Here is a 20,392-nt window from a genome sequence, read left to right on the forward strand (position 1 = left end):
AGGACAAACAACGATCAGCGCCGGCGAGCCTCCACTGGCTCCGTGGCGGAGCGGCCACGAATCAGGCGAATCACCGGGCAGCCCTGTAAAGGACCCCCGGGCGCCCTCACGCCGGGTGATGCAACCGGGACCTGCGGCGGGGCCGCGCGGCGCGCGCGTGTACGGGGTGGGAGCGCGGCCGGCGGCAACGGGAGCGCGCAGCTCGGCCCAGCCGGAGCCCGCCGGGACGGACGGCCCGAACACCCCGCCAGGAGCCGGCACAGGCCGCGGAACACCGGCTGCGGGAAGGGGACGGGCCCGATGAAAGGCATACCGACCGCAGGAGGCTCAGGGGGCCGGGCTCTGGGTTTGTGGCTGTGCGGGTTTATTTGGGGTGTCCCGGGGGTGCGGTGCAGAAAGGCATCCAGGGGGAGGACTGAAGCACGGTGCCCGTGTATGTACCGAAAGGAGCGCATCGACCGCGGTGTCTGCTTGAACGTAACGTGGTATACCTGTGGTATAGCATGTGTTTTAACCTGTGTTATAGCATGTGTTATACCTGTGTTATAGCCTGTGGTATAACCTGTGTTATAACCTCTGCTGGCCAGCGGCATGAGGAGATCTTTCTAATTTCAGCCTTTTTTTCTTGTTATTGTCTCTGTAGACTGGGCGACAAATATTATTGTCAGGGAAAGCATGTGGATGTGAGAGCTGCCCCAACATAAGAACAACCTGAATGTTTTGTATGAAACAGGTAAAAATCCCACCAAACACTTGCTGTTTCCAGACTTGGATATGACAGAAATGCTTTATAAATTGAATAAAATCCCTAATCCATGGGATGAGTGATGAGAGCCAGTTTAGAGGTTCACTAGGGAGTAAAGGCCAAATTCCCAACCCTTCCCTGTGGGAAATCAAGCGGACCTCTTCATGGGAACCTCTTACAAGCACAGAAATGTTGCTGATAGTATTTACTCCATAGTCAGGGATGCAGGTTTCAATGCAGGTGACCAGTTATCTCAAATTCCTGCGTGTTGTGCCAACAGCAGTGGCTTTGTCTGTTGGAAAACACGTTTGTTCTCAGACTTAGCCTGGTTTGCAGGTCAAAAAAGCAGGTTTGGGGCAGACAACCACGTGACTGCAATGTGATGATGGAAATCCGTGTGAAACTGGTGTGCCTGGTTTAACAATGTTTGTGAACCTCCCACTTTCACCAGTGCTACTCTTTCCATGCTTTCCTGATCAAAAGCTAGGAGTGAGTTTTGCTGGATATACCTAGAGCAAACACACTGCCACTGTTCTTGGTCTGAGGAAATTAACAGGAACACATTGTAAGAAACCTTCCAATATCTATGAAGGTGTTGCCAATGACAAAATGTATTTTGTCTTGCAACCCCATCATGTCATACATTGATTTGGAAAATAAATTTTCATATCCAGTCTTTTATCAGGCCACATGTTGTTTTCAATTTTGTATTAAATATCTCACTGCTGGGAAAAACAACTGAGATGCACGAGGTGCAGTGGGAACATGATGCAATACTTGGTTGTAGTTGCCTCCATGTTCACACATGTATAATCCCTCTTTTATGAAAATGAACTGAAAATACTGGACTCTGTAGTTACTTAGCTGTTTAAATTATGCAATAAATGCAGTGCAGTGTGTGTAAAATTATGGAAATAGTTTTTGTCACATTTGAAGCAGCCTTTTTAGAAAGGACTTAATCCTTGCCAAACACCCTGTCAGAAATATGAAAAAAACCCACAAACTGTTGCTTCTATTTTAATAATGAGTTTGTACATTTTACATATTCTGAAGTACTCTTGCTATTTTGATTCACTTAGCTGGGAATGTTTGTAGTATAAAGAAAACCCAGAAAAGTCTAAAGTCTGCAAATGTCTAATTATTGTAGGATTATAGGTTTAGGTTCTAAGGGACATCAAAGACCATTGAGTTCAAATCTTCCTGCCATGGGCAGAAGCACCTTTCACTATCCCAGGTTGCTCAGAGCCCCTTCCAGCCTGGCCTTGAACACTTCCAGGGATGGGGCATCCACAGCTTCTCTGGAAACCTGTGCCAGTGCTTCACCACCCTCACAGGAAAGACTTTCTTCCTAGCACTAATCTAAACCTGCCCTCTTTCAGTTTAAAGCCATTCTTTTTATTCCTTGTGAAAAGTCCATTTTCTAGCATTCTTTTGGGCTCCCTTTAAGCACCAAAAGCTTCTATAAGGTTTCCTCAGAGCCTTCTCTTGTCCACGCTGAACAACCCCAAGTAAAATAGGTAAGAACATTTCTAGGAATTGACATCATATGTCAATATATGTGTATTGAACACGAATATGTATGAATTAAATAAAGTTTAAAATATTAGAATTAAATTGTAACTAGTGTATTAATATAGCTCAAAAAACTATACTCACAGTTTTATTCATTGCAATAGTCTCATTTAAGCCAGTGGTAACAGTTTAGCCACTGACTTTGTAGAGATGTCTGTATCAGAGGGGTCAACCCAAATCTCGATTTAAATTAATATTCAGTAAGGTAATCTTGATACCAGTGGTCATTGTCAGAGGCCTAAATGTGATTATTTTATTTTCTTTAGGAGACTAGAACTGAGACACTATTAACAGATTTTGATTTTTTGATAGAAGCAAATTGTTCTATGTGAAGGGGAAGGGGACGGGAGGGGTTTGTTGTGCTTTGAAATGTTGAGCTGTTTTAAATGTCAAAGCTGTTGTGGTTTTGCTTTGTGGCTAGGTTTGAGGTCCTCTTCTGTGACAGTGTGTAGAAGAGACCTGAAGATCATCTCACACCTCAGCTTGACACAAACTGCAGACAGCAAAATGACAGTCAGGTAAAACATGAAAGTCTTGCTTAGCTTTTTCCACCCTGGCTAACCTGTGAAGGTCAAAAGCCTGAGGGGTGCAGAAGGATGCATGAAGTTTTGCTTGTGTCATTTCTGTATCTGATAAAGTTGGTTTCTACTCATTTTTCTTTGTTGAAGCCTTTGATATGGGTGGGGACATGCTTGCTGCAACAGGAGATGTCCCTTATGGAAAAGGGAGGGAATGCCTCTCCTTTGAGGCATAGGTGGCAGGAACACCTGGTGCCTTGGCAGGGTCAGTCCATAAAGGCTGGCATTTTCACCATAAGTGCACAAGTAACAGGTTTAAAAACAGTGGCTGGGGAGATGGGGCAGATTTACGGCATGAGTGAAGGAGATGGAATAGTAAGGAGTGGCAAAGGCCTGGCCATTGGGATGAAGGAGAGAATGGGAAGCTGATTGTAGCAGAGGGAGCAGTAGGTGGGCAGGTGAGCAGAGTAGGAATAGCATTGGGAAGTCGTTGTGAGACACCCCCTGGAACAGCTGGTTCATTGTGTGAAGCCCTGAAAGGTGGGAAAGACATTCAGCTTGGGGGTGGCAGGTATAGAGAAGGTACACTTGTTTTGTAGATCAAGAATGGGAAGGGGCTGGTAATGAGAGACTGAAAATAGGCTGTGAAAGAGATGCGAACAGCAGTAAATGGGGAGAGGAGGCAGCCTGTGGCCTACTATTAAAGCAGTGAGTGACATGGAAGGGTAGCAAATGGTTTGCGGGTGGTAGTGGCAAACCAAAGGTCCACGTAGGTTAGTTAATCTCTTTCAATAAAATCTGAGCTTGCCAGGCAATGGCAAAATAGCGAAAGCTAAGGGGTGATGTTTGTGCTAAGGCAGAGCCCTGCTCACCCCATTCAGGGCAGTGCTCTCTGTGTGCAGTTTGTCCGCTGCTCAGGGGCGGCTCGGGTGCCCCGGTTCCCACGCGGGCCGGCGTCAGCTGGGATCAGCCCGCAGCACCTGGGCTGCCCGGTGGCCGGGGAGGAGCTCAGCCGGCACCGAGCGGGGATTGCTGTGGCCCGGGGCGGGATGGAGCGCTACACCGGGGCAGCTGCCGTGGCAAACCGGGAGCTGCCGTAGCCTCGGAGGAACTGGCCGCAGCCCGGAGGCAGCGGGTGGGAGAGAGCAGCGCAACTCGGACCCTCTGCAAGCGGACCCGTGTGGATACGCGTCCTCGCGGGCCGGACGCAGATGATGCTTCTCGGTGTCGCTGTCTCCAGCCGTGCTCCTCGGGGCGTGCCCGGGCTCCGGCCTCTGGCTGAGCCCGCGCGGGGCGGTGCCGGTGCCGGGATGCCTGTGCCGGGTGCCGGTGCTCGGCCCAGGCCCGCCCGCGCGGCTCAGGTGCGGCGGAAGTGACGGCCGGCGCGGTGCTGCCGGGGGAACATGGCGCCCGCGGCCGCGCGGGGCAGCGCGGAAGGTAAACAAGCGTGAGGGCGGCGGGGACTCCGGGGCGAGGCCGGGCCGGGAGCTCCGGTGCCCGGGCGCCGCGGCGGGGGCGGCTCCCGCCTCTCCCCCGAGCGCGGACGGCGGGGAGGAGGGAGCCCAGGATCCCCCGTTCTTCCTCCGCCTCCTTCTCCTCCTCCTCCCGGCTTCGCCTCAGCCATTGCCCCTCTCCGCAGCCCCCCGGCGCCTCCCTCCGCCGCCCCCGGCTGTATGGTACACGGAGCCAGGGCCCCTCTCCGCCGCTCCAGCGGGAGGAGCCGCGTCCTCAGCGCCGCCGCTGCCGAGAGGTGGGTGAAGGATCCCCCGGGCCCTCCCGCCGCCGTCGCCCGCCCCATGCAGGGCGGCCCGGGCGCCCTCCTGGCCCTCAGGGACCCTCCTCCCCGGGCTGGGGCCGGCGGGCCGGGGGCCGGCAGGCGGGGAGCGGGCGGGCTGCGGCGGGGATCGGGCGGGCACAGTGAATGCTTGGCGGCTCCGGGGCGGCCGCAGCCCCGCCGGGCCCCTCGGGTTCCTGCGGCCGCTCGTCGCGGACCCCGGGCCTGGCAGCCCCGCTTGGGGGGAGCTCGGCCCGCGAGCTCTGCTCCCAGTGGAGCGGGGCTCAGCGTGCCAGCACACGGGCTGAACGAAGTAGGTCATCCGAGTTCCTGCCCCAAAAATGGCCATTTTACCTGGCCCCCTCCTCCCCCCCTCGGTCGTAGCTGATCGTGAAAAAAGTACCCGTGATCTGTACGAGTAGAGCTAGGCAGGGTTGGTACTGGAGCTTAGATCCGTTTGGTGAATGCTGGAACGTCACTTAAAAATTTAAAGTTCTTGCCTTTTTATTGTTTGGGCTTTGGGTTTTTTCTTCTCCTTTAGAAGAGGAATAGGAGCATCATAAAGCTATTACTGGATAAAAGGACAGAACTACTGAAGTCTGGCTTCCTGTGGACTTGTTATATAAACTTACCTGTAGAATAACCCAGCTCTTGCACCACCATCGCCCCAGATCACGTTCAGACCCCCTGAGCCTACCACCATGCACCAACATACTTCCTGTGTTTTCCCTTCCATCACCTAGAAAACCTGTTTAATTTCTACCACATGTCCTTTAAACTTTCCCACTGGCACTCATCTCCTTTCACTTTCCATAATTATACCCTGTGGCTGCTTTGGATCTGCACATGTGTTGATTTACCTTTCAGCAGGCAGAGCACAGTAGATAACCATTGAGCTCACACTGGAGGCATCAGACCTTTTTCATTCATCTAGCTGCCAGTTTGGGGGATATGTGTAGAAATGAAATATGTTTGAGATTTCTGTGTTTCTGACAAGTGAGTTTGACATTTGGCAGTGAGGTTAAAACCTTGTGTGTCTTGAACAAAGGGCACAATTAATGTCATTTCTCAGAAGATGCTCAGAGTACTTACTAAGTTAGCAATAAGACACATATAAAAAGACAAATGGAGGGGGTAGTTTAGCAATCCTAATTTAAATTTAAAATATTTTTTACTAATGTAGTTTGAATATTACTTCATGCTGTTTTCCATCTTATTATACTAAAAAATTATAAATCTGAAAAGATAGGATTTTTATGTTATTAACAGATACCTAGCTTGCTACTTTCCTGTATAAAATACACTATAATTTTCTTCATAAAAATCTTCACAGTGAGAGAATCAGGCTTTGTTCATACCTTTTTGTTACATTTGAAAAGATTAATCATTCTATAAGACACAAATATATATATATATATATATGTATATAAAAGAAGGACTGATATAATTCAGGATGGAGCAGCCCTGTCCACTTTGAGAGCAATGGCAAATCTGTAGTTTTCAACACTACTAATTATTTAACTTTTAGGTATTAGTAATGCAAGTATCTCCAGTCAAAGATAATTCTCATTTTGGTGGATGTATCAAGTATTTTATCCAGGGCGCCTGTTCTGGTATCAGTGCAGTTGGAAGAGCATTGAGCTGAGCTTGCTCTGTGTTTGGGAGCAGGCTTTTCTGTGCAGGTGTTGTGATGCAGTGACCCTTCAGACAGATGGTTCAAGCTGCCTTAGTGTCTGTGAAGTGCAGTTGCAGGTTCTGGCACACAGAGTGAGGAATAACCAGGCTGAGTTTTAGCAGCTTTGGATGTAACAGCAGTGGGAGGTGACCGCAGTGACACCAAGTGCTGCTGTTGCTGTGTGCTGGCTCAGATTGCTCCCAGACAGAGCACAGGCAGAGATGGTCAGGGAGCTGTCCTGGCCAGCTCTGGCCCTAAGGAATGCAGGCTCTGCATCCAGCTGGTTCTGGCACTCTGGTTCCTCTGCCTGGCAGGGGTTGGTGAGCTCCTGACTTCTCCATTCTCAAGTAACCCACTGCTTTTGCAATTCTCAAGATGGATTGGATGAAGTGTTAAACATGAGCATACCAATGTGTGGAAGATAAATTGTTTCTCAAATTTAGTGTACTAATGACAAAGGATTTCAGATAAAACACCTGGAAACTGGATGTTTTGCTTTGTTCCCTACATTTGCAATTGTTGTAGCAATGGAAAACTTTGATAGCCACTGGTTATTGATCTATCCCACATGACATCACTCCTTTTGTTGCTGTTAGTGGGGGATTGTGATGAAGAATGGTGGACAAAATTTAATGGTTTTAGTTTTAAGCCATGTAAACAAAGGTTTAATTTGGAGGGTGAATTATTTATACTTTGTATGTTATAGTTGCATTCCTACTCAACACAGTACACTGCAGTTGTGAATGTTTGCTACTGTGTTCAAATACTTGTTGTGTTGTATTTTCATATGTGTGTATAACATTTGGCTATGGAGAAATGTCCTCTTCCTGCAGAAAAGCATGTTAACAAGAATAGGGTCAAAGAATTCTGCTCTAGGCAGCCTTTGCTGTGCACTCCACCAAATAAAGCATGCATAATGGCTTTAAAATTTACATTAAATGTTTGCATTTGGTGGATGGAAGAGATTATTGCATTTTAAGCTCTATTTTAGTACTTTGTGTAACCAAAGCATGGTTCTGTGTGTCTGGTGAAATATCTTTATGGTGTAACTCATAGATAATAGTGTTTTAGTATGTGAAAATTTGTGGTTCAGCTTGTCCACAAAGATGCTTTCTTAGAATATCTTCTCTGGGATAGGTAAAATGAACATGTACTCCATAATTAGTAAACAAAACAAATCTTGCTTGTTCTGTCTCAGCATCCCAAATGAGTTACTAAGGAACAGCAGTAAAGGAAAGCTGAAATTTTCCTTCGGGCTGGTGTGCTAGACTTGGTAAAGGACAATAAATTTCTGTCTCTAGAAAATGCATATAAGCTTACATTTCACATAAAAATGCATATTCAAAGGGCTCTTTTTCAGGTAGTACTGCTTTTGGAGAGGTTTTAAATCCAGGAGGGCATGAGTCAAAAGCAGATATTGTATAGCTTGCTTCTCAATAGCCAGTGCATTTAGAGTCTGTTTCTTCTGCTTGTGACTAAGAGCCTCAGACACCCTGAGGAAAGAAGGTTCTCCTTGTTTAGCAAGAAAAAGCAGTCTAGAGGAGGCCTGTCAGACTTTTATTACAGCTGCAGAATAAAGATGAGGAATCAGTGTTCCAAGTAAGTGGTTTTGCAGTTAGAGCACTGCAGAATCTAATGTATTATGTGCTTAAAGAGGAAAAAATGTAAGGAACAGCTAATAAGGTTAAATGTATTTCTCCTTTGGCTTTTCAGCAGAGTCTTACTTCCTGTGCTGCATTATCCTGATCAGCTCTAATATGTGCAGAACAATAACAAATGTCAATGTACATTGCCCCCCACCTCCCCTTCATTGTTTATACATTGGAATTTTTTTGTTCCAGTTTTCCTATAGACCACTGCAGGCTCCATGTCTTCCATTGGATTGTGTGCAGCTGTGATTTGCATGCATGAAGAAAATCTAACTGAATTTTCCATTTTTATTGAAAATATGAAAAAAAATTGTTATGTATTGTCCTCTGGGAAATAAGTGCAGCATTTGAATAGTGCTCAGAATTACATCAAAGATTGCAAGTGTGTGTGTGGGAGGAATGGCATAGCTATGCTTTAGAAAAATTACTTGGTTTGAGAGTATTTTGTATTGCTTTTTTAAATGTTTGAACTACCACATTGCTATTTGCTTTTGATGGAGGATGTGAGCTTTAGAAATGAAGATTTTTACCAATTAAGCATAATATGCATTTAATTATCTACTTTCCCAGTTTTTGTACTGTTTTAACCCCTTTGTGTATTTGCACTGGCAATGCATTTTTTTGATTTAAAGAAGAATTTATCTGCTGATAATGTGTATGGCTTTATGCCAAGGAAAGGATATTTACTCCTTTTATTTAATGCAGGGAGACAAGTAGTCCTTTTGCTTTTCACTCCTAGAATTCTGAAGCTTCTTTAGATGCTGTAAGGAGAAGTCTTACTGCTTTTGTGTCTACCTAAGTAATCCATTAAATGCTCACTGCTGTTTAGGAAGAAAAATATGTTAATGTTGAAATCTGTAGATTTACTAAAAGTAATATCAGCAGGAATGTGGAAAGAAGGATTAAGTGATTTAAACACCCACTTTTTTAAAACATTCAGAAATAATAGTTTCCAAGTGTTGACCCCTTTGTTACTGTTATGGAGATTTGTGGCTGACTCAGTGTTTAAAATGTTTTTAATGGAATAGCCAGTTGTAGTGAGATGTAAAAATTGCAGCCCTAAAGGGTGTTCCCTAAATACAGGTGGAGTTTATTTCTCAGTATTTCAGTGATTGCTGCCTTGTTAGATTTAAAATTCAAAGGATAATAGCATATACATGATTTTTTTTTCTGTATGTATGTTTGTCTTATTTTTATTCAATCAGAATTAAAAAGAATGTGGCAGAAAAATCCCCACATCGTTGCAGTGTCTGTGCAAAAGCAACAGGATCAGAGATTCACAGACTAGTTCAGGTCCTGAGGGACCTCTGGAGGTCACCTGTGCCACCTGCAGGGCCACCTAGAGCCAGTTGCCCAGGACTCTGGTGCTGGCTTGGTTGGGGGTTTTTTGTTTTCTTTGTTTCTTTGGGGATTGTTTGTTTTGGAATTGGAGTTTTTCTTTGATTCTGTTGAGTAGTATTTCCTTGTTTTGCTCCTTAAAAGCAACACTGGAGGTGCATCTACCATGTCTCTCTGCTTAACTTCACTTCCAACTTTTTTCCTTTTGCTTCTTTGAGGGTGGTGAAAGTGGCCTTTCTGTTAGGGCCATCCTGTGTACAAGTTAATTTGTCTCCTTTTTTTTGAGGAGTACCCATAATGTAATTACCTTTGTCAAAGTAAGGGCAAAGATCTTCCTGTGTTTGGAGCTTGTTGCTGTGGGTTTTCAGTGCTGTTCAGGTACACAGATGTGCACATACTCTTTTGAAGAAATCCCTTCAGTAGGATTACCTGTGGGATGGGAGATCCCATCATTTCCAGATGAATAGACAATTGCTTCTGTCACTTGGGGAATATTGCTTCATTTTTTACTTTCATCCCCTGATACACTGTTGTGTCATTTTGTTCTCATTCTCACATTTGCAAATTCCAGCTGTCCTTTCCCATTTTTAACCCTGATCATGGAACTGATGCTGAGCCAAGTCTTAACTGGTCTCCAGAAGCTCTGTAACTTCCACAGTTGTACTGTCTGAGAGTCCTTGTGACCACTGAAGCTCTTGGCTCATTTCAGACAGCAGTGAGAGTTGGTTTAGGTCACTGTATGTTTTATGAAAATAAGTGGCCCATTTAAAGGCAAGTGATCATTAAATCCCTGAACAGGAAGGATGAGCTCAGCTATTATTTAACATCAGAGAGCTGGGGATGGGCAAAGAGGAGTTACAAGTACTCCAAAGAAAGAAGGATGTAAGCTGATACTGGTTCTTACTTTTTTATTTGATATCAGAAATCCAGTTAGAAAGCAAAATCCTGTAACAAAGTCAGGCTTTATGCCTCCTCTTCAGTTGGGTGCTTCTTTTTGTGGTGGTAAAAATTCATGAAGTGGTTCTTTCCTCATCTGCTTTTGTGTAAGAGTTGGCAACAACAAAGAAAAATATCTGATGGTAATTTTTCTTTCTGGTAGACATTTGATGTTGAGGAATAAGAGACTCACAGTGTGAGGGTGCAGAGCAGTTGGCATGTTTCTCTTTGTCTCCAGTGCCAGTGAAGGGAAGGTGCTGTCTTGGATACTGGTGAGAAAGTGATTGGGTTGTCATCTTTGTTCTTTGCTCCTGCTCTTACTTCCAGGAATTTGAGTTCTGTGAGAATGCCTTAATTGTAAAGAACACTCCCAGCGTTGGCTTTATCGTGCACAGAACCCATCATCAGCCTTCAGCAGTGTGGGAGTGCTGCTAATTCCACAAGGTGTGGCTACAAACACCCATTCACCAGATTAGTTTTGCACAGACAAAGGATATCTCCAGTTTGGTTTTCCAGGATGTGTGCTGAGGAGTGAAGGAGAGGAGATGATTAACCATTGATGAGTCTGATAAAATGCATTCCTGTTACAATGGCAGCAGCCAGAACGTGGTGCTTGAGGAAGTGGGGATGAGTGGAAACTGCTCTCTGGGACTGTGAAACACAGGCCAGCCTGGAGTCACTTCTGGCTCCATAGACTTGTGTGAAGTTGGAGAATCTGCAGGTTTTTCTAATCTGTGGTATTATTTAGATTTTCATGTGGGTTACCAGTACCAAAACATTAGCTTCATTTGTTATAGAAAATTCAGAGTTAAATGCAACAAATATCTGAGGGAAAGTTGAAGTGTAATTTAAGGTGGAATGAAGTGGAACAACAGTAGCTGAACCAATTGTAATTAAATGAATGCCAATTAGGGAAGTTGTTTCTCTTTCTCTCTCTTCCTGCACAAGTATGTGTCCTGCCCTCTGCATCAGGTTGGTTCTTGTGCCAAAGCCCACAGTGTCAGGTCAGAAGTCAGCTCACTGGGAAGCAGAAAGGTTCCTAGTTTTGAGGGTCTGTGTGTGCTGGGGAGTGGGGTGGTCATGTTTGTGTCCTGTGTCTTTTTCACTCCTGTCCCTCCCTGCTCTTAGTTTAATTTTTAGCAATGTTTATGAGTTGAATGACTTTCTGGAGTAGCCCAGTGAACCCCAGAAATGGCTCAAAGTAGCAGCAGGAGCTCAGGTCCTGCAGTGTGACAGAGAATGTGCAATGTGCAGCTGCTGTGGTCCTTTGGTGAATTGTTAATTGGCTCAGCTGCGTTGGGCAACTTCACCCTGCCTAAACCCAAAGAAATTGAGCAGCATTTTGAGAAGTTTCTGAATTTTGAACAGGTTTTTATTTTGATTATGTAATAGACTTTAGCAGGGTAGGATCCTGCTACTCTTAGACTTTTTTTTTTGTTTATTTGCAGTTTAATTTTAGCTTGCATATAAGTAACATTATATCTGCAAATGCTTAATGAGCAATCAAGCTTCACTAAGCCCACTATACAGAATATCATTTTTTGTGACCTTTTCTTGTCAGTGCTTCTTGTTGCCTTAGTATTTTGCACTTCATAGATCTCATAACTTAATATTAGTCACTATAGTAAGAAATGGGGGGAACATGATGGGACTGTGTTGTTACAGGAGAAGTGAAGCACACAATCTCAAATAGTATCTGTGAAAATGTTCCTTTTCCTACAAATAACTTTGGAGTAAGTTGACATAGATCTTAAAGCATAATAAATGTTGGAGTTTTTTTAAGATCATACCATGCACAGATCTACTGAAGCTTATTTCTGAAGTTAAGGAAGTTTGGCTTCCTTTTTTTGAGACCTTTGATATCCAAGAGTGGGTGTTTTATTGCTCCCCTGAGATAGATTCTTTAGAAAGATTGACTGGGGGAGAGGAAAAAAACCATGACAACCTTTTAGTTCATTATATGACCATGAATTAACTTGGAGTAAGGAATCATTTTGGCAGTATTGCATAGTTACTTTTGTTCATTACCCTGTCTTTAAAATGAGAATATTTGGTTTGGGGAGGAATATTTAAAGTTTGTGTTTTAAGTTATTTCCTAAGTTGATTTTTCAGCTGGAGACAGAACAGAAAGAATGGTGAAGACTTTTAAGTCCTTCAAAGCTATCTCAGTTAGGATTTATCTGGTCAGGAAGAGCTTGTAATATGTTATTAGAAATTATGATTTATTTTTATTTTTATTTATTTTCTTTCTTCCCCCCAGGTGATTCATGGCAGGGGACGTGGAAGGGTTTAGCTCCTCCATCCATGACACCAGTGTCTCTGCAGGATTCAGAGCACTGTATGAGGAGGGATTGCTTCTTGATGTCACACTTGTCATTGAAGACCACCAATTTCAGGCCCATAAAGCACTGCTTGCCACCCAGAGTGATTACTTCAGGATTATGTTCACAGCAGACATGCGAGAACGAGATCAGGACAAAATCCATTTGAAAGGTCTGACAGCTACAGGCTTCAGTCATGTCCTCCAATTCATGTACTATGGAACTATTGAACTGAGTATGAACACTGTTCATGAAATCCTTCAGGCTGCCATGTATGTCCAGCTTATAGAGGTGGTAAAGTTTTGCTGCTCTTTTCTCTTAGCTAAAATCTGCTTAGAAAACTGTGCAGAAATTATGAGACTTCTGGATGATTTTGGTGTAAACATCGAAGGAGTCAGGGAAAAACTGGATTCCTTTCTGCTAGAGAATTTTGTGCCACTCATGTCCAGACCTGACTTTCTTTCATACCTGAGCTTTGAGAAGCTCATGTCTTACTTGGACAATGACCACCTGAGCAGGTTTCCAGAGATAGAGCTGTATGAAGCTGTGCAGGCCTGGCTGCGCCATGATAGAAGACGCTGGAGACATACGGACACCATCATTCAGAACATCAGGTTTTGTTTGATGACACCATCCAGTGTTTTTGAGAAGGTTGGTGCATTTGAAAAGCAGTAGGCAGGATTCTCCATTTAGCTAGGGCAGCATGCCATTAAATAGGTAAGAAGCTATGCAAAGGAACAAAATGATAGCATTTATTTTTCTAATAAAGAAAAGCAGAGAAGGCAAACATGTAGAAGTGTTGTCTTTGGTTATTAGACAATAATACTGCAGTGGCTGGAGAACAGGTATGTTTGCAGTTCATGTTTATATGTGACTTCATATGGAAAAGACCTTTTGAAATAAGGTCACTTGTATCTAGTTTGGTTTTTAAATGTTCTTAACTGTTTTCCACAAGTTGTTTCTTGCTTTCCAGAGGCTCTAGACCTGCACATAATATGTAGGGTGTATGTTATGATGGTTGTTACCAATACAGTCAAAAATAGTGACTGCAGATCTTATGTGGCTTAAGTACAGGGGAGAGTTATTTACAGATGAAAAGTAGCATCTGCTCTTAAATCTGCAGTTTTCTTGTTGTATCTTCAGTGCTTGTGCTATTACACAGCAGTTAGAAGTAAGCCCTGATCCTGCAAAGTTACTCATACACTTGGTTGTACACAAGACATAATACAATCAAAAATTATTGATGGTGTCAAATGTAATGATTTACTTTAAATATCAGAGGACTCTTTGTAACAGGTGATTTATAGTTAACTTCCATTGTCTGTAATAAGAGTTAAATGAGAACTTGCCTTTTCCACTATTGAAGAACAGACAAAAAAAATTTGTTTTCTAGTTCTTCAGAATCTCTGAATATGTATTAACAGTACAGAGATTACAATACTTTGTAAGCAGTTCTCATACAGGCCAGTAACAGTGTTCAGGTTAGGAATTATTTGGTCTGTGCTGTTTTAACAATGTTAATTTTGTGTTATAAGATACAACTTCAGCTTCTGTATTTTTTACCTCTCAGCAAATTAATAGGAATTCAGAACCCATGTTTTTGTTGTGCTTCTTACAAATTAATCTTCCATGTAGTTTTATTTTAGTATCTAGTGAATACATAGGCACAGTTGTATTGGTTTTAAGAGCCACTGGATCATCTAAGCAAGTTTAATGGTTTTAAGGGCCACTGGATCATCTAAGCAGTAATTCTTATTTGTATTTCAGATTGTAAGAGCTATTAATTACTTCAAACTAGTGAATTTTTATATTTTGGATTTTTTTCTCTGTGTGTGAACTGAGTATAGGAAGTAATAATACATAAAATACATTTATGATGCTAATTGGATTATAGACATAAATAAAATAAATACCTAAACATATTTTAGTACACTGATGTAATGTTTATATTGGGTTAAAATATTTTTAACTAGTAGGAGCCGAACTCTGCAGGATACTGTGTAGTGTCTTGTTTTAAATAGCACTTCTACCATATTATTACATCATTTAAGCTCTTCAGTAATAAAACTACAGAATTCACAACATATTTTTTGAGGTTGATCTGATAAGGCAGGATTTATCTGAGTCTGCTTCAGCATTATGAATTTTGGGGATGCAAGTTCGAGCATCAAGCTGTCTTCAGTTCAATTTCTGTAAGTGCATGTGAAAGTGTATGTTCAGCATTATATTTGGGTATAACTTCTGGAGTTGGTTTTGGGATCATTGGCATAAATCCTGCATACAGTGCTCCTCATGTTTTATCTTGACAGTGGCCCAGTAGGTGCAACTTCAGGAGAGCACTTGGTTTGAGCATGCCAGGTTATGTTCCTACATGTAAAAGCTTTATCTGCTGATACCCTCTCTGTTAATTGTGTGTGGGAGCAGAGAAAAGCCAGTGCAGATTATGGAGTGAGACAGCTCAGCAGAGGGAAGCAGAGCTAATTATGCCATTTGTTACTGCAGCTAGCAATGCATTTGTGTTCTACCCTGGCTGGAGAGTATTGAGTTATCCAGCAGGACAAGTGACAAAGGACAACTGCAGTTGGAGCCAACATCAGAATATAGAACACTTTATTTTTTTAATAAAAGAGCATGTCTGTTCACTATTCTGGCAGTAACTCAGGGAGAGTCTCTTTCTTCTCTGTGTGGAATGGGGAAATAATGTTAAAACTCCCTTTTTTGGAGATCCACAAACAGAATCCTCCCTTTTCCTGAAGCCAGCACATAGTAAATGCATGAATGTGCCAAATACAGTCTGAGGTTGACTCTTCCAGTTCACCAAACTCTGTATTTGCTGTACACTGGCTGACTTGTTGTGTACTTTTGTGTAACCTTTCTAATACCTATTTCTCAGATGCCTGTCACTGTAGGATAGAAATAAAACTTATATAACTTAACTTTGCAAGTCCTTGTAAGGATACTTTCTCCTCTTAAGCCATTCTGTTCCTACATCATTTTTTTTGGAGAGGTGTACAATTTAAAAATTAAATCAGTGAGTCTAGATTAATACCTGGAGGCTGAAGTGCATTTAGAGTGCACAAGTGGAGGTACAGCATGTTTGCTCACTACAGAATGTCCTGGAAGAATGGCTTCTGAGCTATGAGTAGGTACTCCTTTTGTTCCTCAGCCCTTAAGGTACATGCAGATGTATGGGAAAAAATGGAAATATAAATCAGATGAGGATTTAGGGAATAGTTAGAAAGTTAAGGCAAAGTATTTGGGGAAAAGCACAAGTTTCACTATCCATGTGATATTATCCATGTGATATTATCCATGTGCTTTCCTGTTTTTACTAAACATATCCATGGCTCTGTAAGTCTTGAGGAAGTTTGGAGATAGGAGTTGGAGTGCCTTTCACCTGGATCACTGAGTTAATCTCTGTGTTACTGGAGGCAACCATGTCATGATTTCCCTGAAATATACTGTTTAAGCTCCATTTAGGTTCTGTGTACTACTCAGATTGAAATGTTGTTTCAAAATCTCTATCCTTAAAGCCTAGAGATGTCCAGTCTGTAAGGTTTATTATGACTAGCTCATGCTTATTAATTGCTAGCTTGAATCAAATATTTGCTAATCACTAGGTTTATCAGATTCTGTTGTAGAGGTAGGATAAATAGCACATTATATTTTAATATCTGCTGTCCTGTTCCTAGAAAATAATTTTTGAGAAGATGTCATTGTAGTTTTATGTTACTGTGACTTTACCTTTCATAAATGCGTTAATTTTTTTTCCCATTTACCTGCATTTCTAGTAATACATATGTATCTACTTACACAACTTTGTTTGCTGAAGTGTAGAATGAGAAATGTGGATGAAGTTAGGGGCCCCTTTTATTGTAAATAGGTGCTGGGCTCAGTATTTTTGGGTGTTAAGATTACTGTTGATGTGAATAGATTTGCTAGCAGCATTTATTGCATGCAGAGCTTCTTAATTGTGGCATATAGATTTTTGACTCCATTCTCATTTGAGAGGTTAGATTGAGTTAGACTCCAGCTTGATTTTGACAATTTCTCTTTCCAGCTTCTAAAAAGGAACAGCTGAGTAATCAATTTAAGGGCATTGTCCTTGGTGCACAGAGGCTGTGCCTTACTGTGGTTAGGCTGAAAACACTGAAGTGATTTCTGTTCTTGCAGAATAGCCCTTCAAAGCCCTTCACTGGTACTGAGCAGTTCTCATACCAGCTTATAATTGTGGTTAGAATATGGCCAGAGATGAACAGATGTGAAAATAATAAGGATTCTTGTTAGTGGAGTTGATAGATCTTTAGTTTTGGTTCAGGTTAATCTCTAGTAAAATAAGTTGAGGATTTTGTTTTGAGCAAGAATTTGGTTATTAGAAATGTGATACAGAAGCCATCATTGTTCGTTGGGAAGATGGAGCATTGCTTCTGTACTGCTGGTAGCTGAGTTTGAGCTGCATCACACATTCAGAATTGGCAGGCTTAGAAAACCTAAGCACAATAAGTTGGAATCTTTAAAACAGTTCTCTGTTTAATGACTAGAGATAATAAAGTGAAATTACGAGCCATTGGGATTTTTCTGTGCTTATGTTTGTCTTTGCAGGTTTCTTACAAGTTCTACAGAAGGAAGCAAGTTAATAGCCACCCCATATAATAACATACTAAAATTTAGTTACCAGGTGCACAAATAATAGCTGTTTAGTTTGGGCACTTCAAAAGAAGCCTGTTTTCTGATTTTTAAAGCTTTTTCTTATAAACCTAAGTAACAAGAATGCAAATAGAGCAGTAGCTGTAAATATTTGTATGAGGATTTTTTTTTTTAAAGTCTGTATACTGAAGTCAGATGTGTTACAGAACACTTACCTGGCATTTCATTGCTCTTCCTGCAGCTTATTAATTAGCATAATTGGTTTTGGGGAGGGGGAAAGCTGATGAACATAATGTGGGACACAGCTGATCTTTTGTGGAGATAACTTTTCAAATTAGAAAGTAATGGCTTAATTTTTTGTTTTACTTCTTCATATAATATAAATGGAAGATTCTGAGACTTCCATAGCTGCTGCAACTAGAAAAGCATGCATTCAGTACAGCAGAAAAACAGGCAATGATTAATCACTGCATTAACTTGGAAAGCCAGCACTTTTTATGGAGTGTTTCACTGGTTTAAAATGAAGAGAGGAAATGCATTAAAGCTCAAATGCATTGGAGGGATGCCCCAGGGGGCAAGTAGAGGGATGGATGTTTCTAATTATTTTTACATCTTTTATTGTTGGATAACACATTTGATTTTGTTTATGCTGTTCTCAGTCTGTGTAGCAGAAAAACTGTGAACCATTGGTAGTTCATACACTGAGATAGTTCCCGTTCTCCATCTCTGGAGATCTTGTGGAAACTCATACATTAGGTTTTGTCCCAGCATAACCTCTTTAAGAGGGTTTTCTCCAGAAAATTAAAGAAAGAAATGGAAGGAATGTAAAGAATGTAAAGAAAATCACATGAGCAAAGCTTTAGATTTGGATTAAATTCCTTTTTTAACAGGTATGACTGGGGTTGATAAGCAAGTCCGACTTAAAATGCCTCTGAGACCTTTCAGCAAGATAACAGAACACTTGCAAGAAAAGCTTTGAAAATGCTTTGAAGCATTTATATATTTTTATCAATTCAGAGTTGATGATGTACTCTTTAGGAATGCACATTTGTTTTACTTCAGGGTTCCTGACAGTTGCTGTACATTTCCACCTGTTCTGCTGAAATCTGGGTGTTCTGTTTGAGTGTTATTATGGACACATTCCTTCCAGAGCTTCTCCATTTGAACCTAACAGGAAAATGAGTCTGCTGATAAGGACTTTGATATTTGCTGATCAGCTCCTTGTTGCTCCTTACAGGTAGTGGCAGAGCCTGCTTTGGAAAGCTGAGGGCTTTCCTTCTGCATGTTTTGGGTGTCAGATGGAAGTTCCTGCACAAGGCCATGGGCATTCATCTGCTGACATTCACAACTTACAGTTGTTTTAAATACCAAACCACCTAAATTTTAATGCTTCTCTTTTTTGATAATATACACAAGTAATGAAAATTACTGTAAAATTACTTGAAAGTGTAGGCAGAGGGTTTTTCTTACTAGGGACTGAACAGGGCTTTCAAATATTTCTAGAACATTTCAAATGTTTCTAGAACATTCTAGAATATATGACTGAAAATGGGTCAAATGACCTACATTTGCTTTGTTTTCATTTGCATTAAGCAAGTGTGAGCAGTCTGTACTTTCCTATAGGCATATCCTAACATTCATCATTTGAGCCTCAGGAGAGGTACTGCCCTTGTATGGCAGAGGTTATGTTGGTGAAAGGTGGATGGTTGAAGGTGAATGGCTAAAAACAGGGATATTTTTCCTTGACAGCCAAGTCTAGGAATGCTCCAGTTAGCTTTTCTTTCCAGAAGTGAGGCAGTTGATCACTCTTGTTTTGTGGGATTTTTTTTTCTGCATATTGTAAGAATTGCTAGTGCTTGTGTATTTTCATGTTCAGCTCTTCCAAGCTGTGCTTGTCGAAGCTTCCCCGTGAGCTGCAGTCACAGAGGGTGTTAATAACTGGAGTTGCATTTGCTCCATCATGTCTTTGTCATTTCAGGTAAGAGCTTGAGGCTTGGCTTTGACATGAGTGCCTTTGTCAGGATAAGCAATAGTAAACTAAGAGATTGATTCTCTGGTCTTGAGGGTCCCTCTCTGGAATTAGAGCTACTCCTTGTTCCCTTTGGCGTGCTCTCATGGGGTGAGATTTAGGCTATGTGGAGGAGTACACTGATGAGGTTGTAGGCTTATTTTAATTCCAGTTTCTGGCTGGCATTCCAGTTTCTAGATCTAATAACAGAGTTGTAAATGCTGAGGGAGAAAGAAAAAAATTTCCATTTCTGCCAGGTTTTACTGATATGCTTCACATTGTCAGCATGTTGATCCTGTTGTCTTCCATAATTGTCCAAGAAAACCTGAACTGCATATAGGTGGAAAAAAAAAGAGAATTTGTATTTTTATTGAACTCCAAAGAGGATAGCTCCAGTTTGGGAATACCTGAAGTAGTCCTGCTGGTTTAGAATTTGAAAGTTCCTTTTAAGGATAAAGTAGCCCAGCCACAATTCTTTGTTATTTTAACTTCCTTTTCCATTTTTTTTTAACCTTTATATGTCACCATTTTCCTGTGCTGTGGTTCTCCCTGCCAGCATATTTTCTGTAATTTATGTTCAGTCTTTTCAGTCAGGCAAGGTAAATGGTTTATTCTAACAAATATCATATGAGCAAATCTGTCTTTGTATGATATATTATTTATTTGCAACAAGAAAACAGAGCTGTTGTTCCCAGAAGAGTTGGGCTTGCTGTGGCTTTTCTGTGACTACCATACCTGAGTAGACTTTTTTGCTCCAAAATCACTTCTGGTAAAAACAGTAGAAAGAGGCTGGACATTGCTTCAAGAGTAATATATATGATCTGCATGTGACCATCTTCCTTTTTTTCACACAAAGATAAGTTAAACTTGCCAAGATTTAAGTGGAGGAAAGAAAAAGTTTAAATAAAAACATTAAGTCACTGTAACTCTTGAGCAATACATCACTTTACAATAGTAGGTTAATATTTGGCCTTCTTTTTGAAATTGGGTGTTTCAAACTGTCTCAAAAACTGTGCAAGTTAATAATAGCAGTTCAAAACATTTTTTTTAAACAATCATTCTTTGACAGCAGAATGCCCTAATTACTACACAAGGAAGATATGATTACCAGATGGCTAACAAAATTTTAATGGTATGTGTTTATGGAACAAGCAGCTGCTTTATTCACAAGGTATAAAGAACATTAATTTCCAAATTGCTTTCCGTATA

The 20,392-nt window shown here is 41.7% G+C and overlaps 1 protein-coding gene across 7 annotated transcripts in view; it reads left to right on the forward strand.

The window, feature by feature from the left end:
* Nucleotides 1-96: 96 nt before the first annotated feature.
* The window catches only part of KLHL15 (kelch like family member 15), a 28,335-nt gene continuing 8,039 nt past the window's right edge, over nt 97-20,392 (forward strand). Inside the window, exons 1-4 of one of the 7 annotated variants that reach the window (XM_064707118.1) lie at nt 97-115; nt 644-733; nt 2,739-2,835; nt 12,468-13,179. In XM_064707118.1, coding sequence (XP_064563188.1) covers nt 12,475-13,179 — 705 coding nt within the window. In that variant the 5' untranslated portion in view covers nt 97-115; nt 644-733; nt 2,739-2,835; nt 12,468-12,474. The other 6 variants (XM_064707104.1, XM_064707141.1, XM_064707125.1 and 3 more) reach the window with 6 other exon arrangements.

This window comes from Zonotrichia leucophrys, chromosome 1, assembly GCF_028769735.1.
Source record: "Zonotrichia leucophrys gambelii isolate GWCS_2022_RI chromosome 1, RI_Zleu_2.0, whole genome shotgun sequence".
In the NCBI taxonomy this organism is placed as follows: Eukaryota; Metazoa; Chordata; class Aves; order Passeriformes; family Passerellidae; genus Zonotrichia; species Zonotrichia leucophrys.